At 44.1% G+C, this 8,560-nt stretch overlaps 1 protein-coding gene across 1 annotated transcript in view; it reads left to right on the top strand.

Moving 5' to 3' along the window:
• The first annotated feature begins 4,405 nt into the window (after positions 1-4,405).
• LOC140819139 (uncharacterized) overlaps positions 4,406-8,560 on the top strand; it is a 39,933-nt gene continuing 35,778 nt past the window's right edge. Inside the window, exon 1 of the mRNA XM_073179149.1 lies at positions 4,406-4,510. Within this exon, the coding sequence (XP_073035250.1) occupies positions 4,478-4,510 (33 nt within the window). The 5' untranslated portion in view covers positions 4,406-4,477. The remainder of the gene's footprint in view (positions 4,511-8,560) is intronic.

The raw sequence follows: 8,560 nt of genomic DNA, 5'->3' as shown, positions 1-8,560 counted from the left end.
AGAAGAAAATTTAGCAACGTACTCTTCAATGTTCAATTGCCCTTGCCTCAGGTTTGCAAATTCAGCGCCTTTATCTTTACGGTAGGATATAGGAAAGAATCGCTGATAAAACTCGGTCTTGAACACTTTCCATGTAATCTCAGTGCCACGCTATTCTAGTGCTCTTTTGATATTCAACCACCAATGTTTAGCAATTTCTTGCAGTTGATGGCCAATGAGCTTCACTCTCTTCTCATCACTGTACCCTAGAGACTCGAATAACATCTCGATATCCTCCAACCAGCTTTCACATTCGATTGCATTTTCTGTACCCTTGAGGGTCGGTGGTCGGAATGACTGGAATCGCTTTAATAAAGTCTCCATGGGCGTAGCAGTGACATCCATCGTATCTCCGGATGTGCTACCTTGTTCTGGCGCTGGTGGTCGTACTGGCACAACTGCTCTTCTAGGAGGCATGTATCTAATAATCCAACTGATTAGAATACAAGCTATACAACTGTCTCAGCCATCCTCTAGTCAGTTACCTCTGATCTAGAATCGGTTCTGATTCAGTTTATTACATGCTATAATCACTCAAATAACAAACAACATGTAATAAAGAAAGCAATAAACATGCTAGCACAGTATGAGCAAGGAAGATGACTCGATCTACCCCGCTCATTCTACTCTATCTCAATCTACAGAACCTATGGCTCTGATACCACCTGTTGTGGGGACCCGGGCTCTAATTCTTTTCTTTGGGATTAAAACGGATCATTAATATAAAAAGTGGGTCAAATTTTTTTGCTTTTACATTAACTCAAATGAAAGCTAACATAAGAAGTCTCTATGTTATCCAACAACATAATATACAACAATAAGATACAAATATGTCTGGTTCCAAACCATATTCGACAACTAGTAATTAAATACAGTACATGCCAAAAGTACAACTACTAGTTCTTCTGCTATGCCCGAGATCACCACGCTATGTCCATCTCTCATCCTCTGCGTGACCCAGATCCTGCCCCACCTGTTGTTATGCACACATACAGACATAACAACAGCCGGAAAACCGGTGAAAACAAATCCCAGTATAAACATGTATACTTGCATATAATAAATTAAACATGAACATGCTATCATGAATGACATCATATGAACATGCAATGCAATGCGAATCAAACCATGTGTAGTAACCCGAATTCCAAATTGGGTAATTAACGGATTAATGGTGATTAAGAAGGTTTAATGTGTAATTTTGACCGTGGTCATGATCGGACGGACCGAAGATGGTTCGGAAGCACCGAAGAGTTCGGACGATCCGAAGTGGGTTCGGTGGATCCGATCATGAGGTGTCAAGAGTTGATCGACACGTCAGTTTACATGCAAGTTCGGAAGGTCCGAAGTGTAGGTTCGGTGGATCCGATCGTGAGGTGTCAAGAGCCGGTGGACACGTAGGAGTTCGGACGTTCCGAAGTATGTTCGGTGGATCCGAACATAGCCTATAAATAGTGCTCGGATTTCCTCATTTTGGATTGCAATTTCTCGAAGTGTGTCTCATAGTTGAGAGGTTTGGAAGGTTTCTAGGGTTAGTTGTCGGTCGAGCGATAGCCAAGAGCTGCCAGGAGTGGTAGCGTAGCGACGCCTGAGTTTCGAGGCAATCGACATCAAAGGGCTGTCGACGGACGAAGGTAAACCCTAAACCTTGGGTAGTACTAGGTAGTACTGGTTTTGCTAGTCGAGCATGGTAGCATTGTTCATTGGGTATGCTTTTGATGCGTAGGCTTGTTCTAGACCTGATTAGCGGTGTTGCGTAAGGCTAGGCTTGCTGTGATAGAGGTACGAAAGTACTATCCGAGATATCCTGGTCGAGTATACATTCTTATATGTGTTGCATGATTATGTGGTGCATTGATATATGTCATATGATGCATGCTATTATGTCACGTTTATTACTGCATGTTGCATTTCATGTTGAGCCGTATCTCCTTCGAGATAGCCTTTACTGTTGAGCTGTATCTCTTTCGAGATAAGCTATATCTTGGGGCCGCTCAGCCCTGTCTTGTGGACGCATGGACACCGAGAGTACACAGTGGCAGACGGGTCGGGAGGGCTTCGGTGATCCGGGACATTTTAGGTCCACGTCTGTTCTTGTAGTGGATGCAGTGACCCAGAGGAGTACCGCGCGGCACTATCCACTTGGCGCCTCTAGACTGAGCATTTTGAGATCCTTTGTTACTCCTGTTTCTTGACTACCCTGGTATCATATCATAGCATGTGCATTTCATATAGGTTTGTATATTCATGCTTTTGTACTGGGCGTTCTTATCGCTCACGTCCTCGGTTTTGTTTATCTTGGACACCCCATTCCCACGGGGCAGGCCTCAGGTTGGACAGCTCAGGAGGAGGAGGAGGACGTTGAGTAGCCGATTGCTTTAGTTTATCGGTACTGTTCTGATTCGATATGGTTGTACTGGATATTTTAGTTTGAGTTATTCTAGACTTCGATTGGGTTGTATAACCATTAATTGTTGACTGTTTCCGCGATTATCTCTGATTGTTGTTAATTAGGCTAATTGCATGCTTAGTTCTTGCTTAGTAGGTGATTCTGGAACGGGTCACTACATTTATGGTATCAGAGCATGCATACGATTTTGGGATATAGATTTCTGTTTTGGGATTTTCGTTGACCATTTTACCATTTTCCTCATTCTTATAGCGATGGCTGACCACTTTGGTGACGAGAGTAGTCAGGTAGTGTTGGTCTAGATGATATTTCCAAGACTGCATTTCGTACTCGATATGGGCATTACGAGTTTCTAGTTATGCCATTCGGATTGACGAATGCGCCAGCGGTGTTCATGGATTTGATGAACCAAGTATTTTGAGATTATGTTGTTGTTTCGTTTTGTTTATCCTCTAAGCTTGATTTCGAGGACGAAATCTTTTAAGGGGGGGAGAATGTAGTAACCCGAATTCCAAATTGGGTAATTAACAGATTAATGGTGATTAAGAAGGTTTAATGTGTAATTTTGACCGTGGTCATGATCGGACGGACCGAAGATGGTTCGGAAGCACCGAAGAGTTCGGACGATCCGAAGTGGGTTCGGTGGATCCGATCATGAGGTGTCAAGAGTTGATCGACACGTCAGTTTACATGCAAGTTCGGAAGGTCCGAAGTGTAGGTTCGGTGGATCCGATCGTGAGGTGTCAAGAGCCGGTGGACACGTAGGAGTTCGGACGTTCCGAAGTATGTTCGGTGGATCCGAACATAGCCTATAAATAGTGCTCGGATTTCCTCATTTTGGATTGCAATTTCTCGAAGTGTGTCTCATAGTTGAGAGGTTTGGAAGGTTTCTAGGGTTAGTTGTCGGTCGAGCGATAGCCAAGAGCTGCCAGGAGTGGTAGCGTAGCGACGCCTGAGTTTCGAGGCAATCGACATCAAAGGGCTGTCGACGGACGAAGGTAAACCCTAAACCTTGGGTAGTACTAGGTAGTACTGGTTTTGCTAGTCGAGCATGGTAGCATTGTTCATTGGGTATGCTTTTGATGCGTAGGCTTGTTCTAGACCTGATTAGCGGTGTTGCGTAAGGCTAGGCTTGCTGTGATAGAGGTACGAAAGTACTATCCGAGATATCCTGGTCGAGTATACATTCTTATATGTGTTGCATGATTATGTGGTGCATTGATATATGTCATATGATGCATGCTATTATGTCACGTTTATTACTGCATGTTGCATTTCATGTTGAGCCGTATCTCCTTCGAGATAGCCTTTACTGTTGAGCTGTATCTCTTTCGAGATAAGCTATATCTTGGGGCCGCTCAGCCCTGTCTTGTGGACGCATGGACACCGAAAGTACACAGTGGCCGACGGGTCGGGAGGGCTTCGGTGATCCGGGACATTTTAGGTCCACGTCTGTTCTTGTAGTGGATGCAGTGACCCAGAGGAGTACCGCGCGGCACTATCCACTTGGCGCCTCTAGACTGAGCATTTTGAGATCCTTTGTTACTCCTGTTTCTTGACTACCCTGGTATCATATCATAGCATGTGCATTTCATATAGGTTTGTATACTCATGCTTTTGTACTGGGCGTTCTTATCGCTCACGTCCTCGGTTTTGTTTATCTTGGACACCCCATTCCCACGGGGCAGGCCTCAGGTTGGACAGCTCAGGAGGAGGAGGAGGACGTTGAGTAGCCGATTGCTTTAGTTTATCGGTACTGTTCTGATTCGATATGGTTGTACTGGATATTTTAGTTTGAGTTATTCTAGACTTCGATTGGGTTGTATAACCATTAATTGTTGACTGTTTCCGCGATTATCTCTGATTGTTGTTAATTAGGCTAATTGCATGCTTAGTTCTTGCTTAGTAGGTGATTCTGGAACGGGTCACTACATTTATGGTATCAGAGCATGCATACGATTTTGGGATATAGATTTCTGTTTTGGGATTTTCGTTGACCATTTTACCATTTTCCTCATTCTTATAGCGATGGCTGACCACTTTGGTGACGAGAGTAGTCAGGTAGTGTTGGTCTAGATGATATTTCCAAGACTGCATTTCGTACTCGATATGGGCATTACGAGTTTCTAGTTATGCCATTCGGATTGACGAATGCGCCAGCGGTGTTCATGGATTTGATGAACCAAGTATTTTGAGATTATGTTGTTGTTTCGTTTTGTTTATCCTCTAAGCTTGATTTCGAGGACGAAATCTTTTAAGGGGGGGAGAATGTAGTAACCCGAATTCCAAATTGGGTAATTAACAGATTAATGGTGATTAAGAAGGTTTAATGTGTAATTTTGACCGTGGTCATGATCGGACGGACCGAAGATGGTTCGGAAGCACCGAAGAGTTCGGACGATCCGAAGTGGGTTCGGTGGATCCGATCATGAGGTGTCAAGAGTTGATCGACACGTCAGTTTACATGCAAGTTCGGAAGGTCCGAAGTGTAGGTTCGGTGGATCCGATCGTGAGGTGTCAAGAGCCGGTGGACACGTAGGAGTTCGGACGTTCCGAAGTATGTTCGGTGGATCCGAACATAGCCTATAAATAGTGCTCGGATTTCCTCATTTTGGATTGCAATTTCTCGAAGTGTGTCTCATAGTTGAGAGGTTTGGAAGGTTTCTAGGGTTAGTTGTCGGTCGAGCGATAGCCAAGAGCTGCCAGGAGTGGTAGCGTAGCGACGCCTGAGTTTCGAGGCAATCGACATCAAAGGGCTGTCGACGGACGAAGGTAAACCCTAAACCTTGGGTAGTACTAGGTAGTACTGGTTTTGCTAGTCGAGCATGGTAGCATTGTTCATTGGGTATGCTTTTGATGCGTAGGCTTGTTCTAGACCTGATTAGCGGTGTTGCGTAAGGCTAGGCTTGCTGTGATAGAGGTACGAAAGTACTATCCGAGATATCCTGGTCGAGTATACATTCTTATATGTGTTGCATGATTATGTGGTGCATTGATATATGTCATATGATGCATGCTATTATGTCACGTTTATTACTGCATGTTGCATTTCATGTTGAGCCGTATCTCCTTCGAGATAGCCTTTACTGTTGAGCTGTATCTCTTTCGAGATAAGCTATATCTTGGGGCCGCTCAGCCCTGTCTTGTGGACGCATGGACACCGAGAGTACACAGTGGCCGACGGGTCGGGAGGGCTTCGGTGATCCGGGACATTTTAGGTCCACGTCTGTTCTTGTAGTGGATGCAGTGACCCAGAGGAGTACCGCGCGGCACTATCCACTTGGCGCCTCTAGACTGAGCATTTTGAGATCCTTTGTTACTCCTGTTTCTTGACTACCCTGGTATCATATCATAGCATGTGCATTTCATATAGGTTTGTATACTCATGCTTTTGTACTGGGCGTTCTTATCGCTCACGTCCTCGGTTTTGTTTATCTTGGACACCCCATTCCCACGGGGCAGGCCTCAGGTTGGACAGCTCAGGAGGAGGAGGAGGACGTTGAGTAGCCGATTGCTTTAGTTTATCGGTACTGTTCTGATTCGATATGGTTGTACTGGATATTTTAGTTTGAGTTATTCTAGACTTCGATTGGGTTGTATAACCATTAATTGTTGACTGTTTCCGCGATTATCTCTGATTGTTGTTAATTAGGCTAATTGCATGCTTAGTTCTTGCTTAGTAGGTGATTCTGGAACGGGTCACTACACCATGTCTGGACTCGACTCGACTAGAACTCTAGGGATCCCGGTGTGAATAAGACGTCACTACCTACCCTCCAATCGGGGTAATGTACGTCTCATTCCTAGACTTCGGTCTGAGCTGTATCAACGGCGGCAATAAGAGTAATACCTACTCCTATGCTGAGATACACCGAAACGTCTAGCTATTTGACAATGCCTGTCAAAGACTCTCCTATCTTAGATGCAATGAGTATCAATATGTAAACAACGTATATCATATTCATATCTGAATATCACACTGATCATACATGCTTGAATACAATTCTGAAATCAAAGCATAAACATGTTAAAAGATTGAATATAATACTATACACAATTCATAAACATGTTACAATATATCTAATAATACTAGTATGTGATTTTGGTTGGGAAAGTCAAATAATATCTTATTTGAGTTACATCTCCCCAAACAAAACATGACTTATACCTTTTGTTGCACAATTGCTGTCGCTGTCACAATACGAATCTGAAATGGAAATGTTGATACACAATCTATCAAGTTCTAATCTCAATCAACACATACCCACTTAAATACTTGATTTCGGTATCATTCAACTGTACAATTTCCATATTAAACAATCTATATCAATTCCCAATTTATAACTGATAATGGTATAAATCTGGTATCAAAACCCAGTCAATTCAACTCTAAAATTCATAACAATTCTATACGGTGTCCGTTCTTAAATCCGTTTGTAATTATACGATGTCTAATATGTCAGAAACAACATATATGAATCATATCTGATTCCTGCAACATCATAATTTCAAGACATGCCAAAACATAGTAAAACTTACGTCCACGCGTAGCCTACAACGATAGGAACACGGTACCAAAGTCGGATTTCAAATCTAACAGACGGATTGCAAACTACCGGCGCAAGAATTTCTAAAAGCTTCACGGAGCTTTTATATTCTGATTCTTATCAGATTTTTGAGGGAAAAATCGTTTATATATTACCACTTGCATGCATCTGAAACGTGGCTTCTTTTGGCCAAATCTTGCTGGCGCTCGGGCGGTCGAATCTTACCGCCCGGGCGCGAGCTCGGCGCTCGGGCGGTAAGATTCTACTGCCCGGGCGCGGAATATTCTGTCTGAATGCTAGACTCTGGCGCTCGGGCGGTCATAAATTACCGCCCGGGCGCCACTCCTTCTGCCCGAACATACTCCCCTTGAGCATTGGCGCTCGAGCGGTCACTTTCTACCGCTCGGGCGCCACTAGTTCTGCCCAAAATTGGTAAAATGACACAACTTTGCCCACTCTGGTCTCGATATAATCATATCAATTAAAATTCCATAATTCCGGATTAATAGAGTCGAAATATTGGCATTTCCTAGTGCTTCTCATGACATAACATGCATTCTCATATCTTCAATTATCGCATTAATGAAGATTAGTAATTCTCAGGCCTTACAATGCGCCACTATAATCTGACCCCTGACCTCTCTGTCGAGATCCACTCGAACTCGATGAACTGCTCCCAGATTTCTTAAACTGTTTGCCCTTAGCCTTCAGAAATTCCTTCTTGCCACTACCACTAGCTCCACTGTCAAAACGAGGAGGAGGTGGTGGAAACTGTACGGTCGTGGACTGTGGCGGTCTCTGCCCCTGAACACCGTAGGAAGCTCCTGGCTGTCTGATCAAGCCAGCCTCTGCTCCCTTAGCTCGGTTCAGTGCCTCTGAAAAAGTATTAGGCCGTCCCGTGTTCACCAAAGTAAAGACATCCGGATTCAATCCGTTGATGAATTGATCGGCCACTGCCTCGTCGTTCCCTGCCACATGAGATGCAAATCGTAGCAATGCAGAAAATTTAGCAACATACTCCTCGATGTTCCACTGTCCCTGCCTCAGATTCGCAAATTCAGCTCCCTTATCTTTTCGGTAGGAGACGGCGAAGAATCGCTGATAGAACTCATCCTTGAAGACTTTCCACGTGATATCAATGCCTCGGCGCTCCAAGGCTCTCTTCGTAGTCAACCACCAGCTCTTGGCAACCTCTTGCATCTGATGCCCTATCAGTTTCACACGTCGCTCATCAGTATAGGCCAAAGACTCAAATAACATCTCGATATCATCAAGCCAGCTCTCGCACTCTACTGCACTCTCTGTGCCCTTCAGGGTAGGCGGATGGAAAGACTGAAATCTCTTCAATAAGGTCTCCATCGGCGTAGCGGTAACATCCATCTGTGCACCGGATGTGCTACCCTGCTCTGGCTGTGGTATACATCTAGGCGGCATAAATCTGATTATCAAACTGATCAGTACACAATCAATATCATCTGTCTCAGCCCTCCTCTGATCATAAACTCTGATCGAGAATCGGTTCTGATTCAGGCTTGAAAAATATATGCTGTAAATCAATTCAGAT

Source organism: Primulina eburnea, chromosome 18 (genome assembly GCF_022965805.1).
Source record: "Primulina eburnea isolate SZY01 chromosome 18, ASM2296580v1, whole genome shotgun sequence".
Taxonomy (NCBI): Eukaryota; Viridiplantae; Streptophyta; class Magnoliopsida; order Lamiales; family Gesneriaceae; genus Primulina; species Primulina eburnea.
Note: the sequence above shows the minus strand (reverse complement) of the source record. Positions and strands in the feature narration are given on the sequence as shown.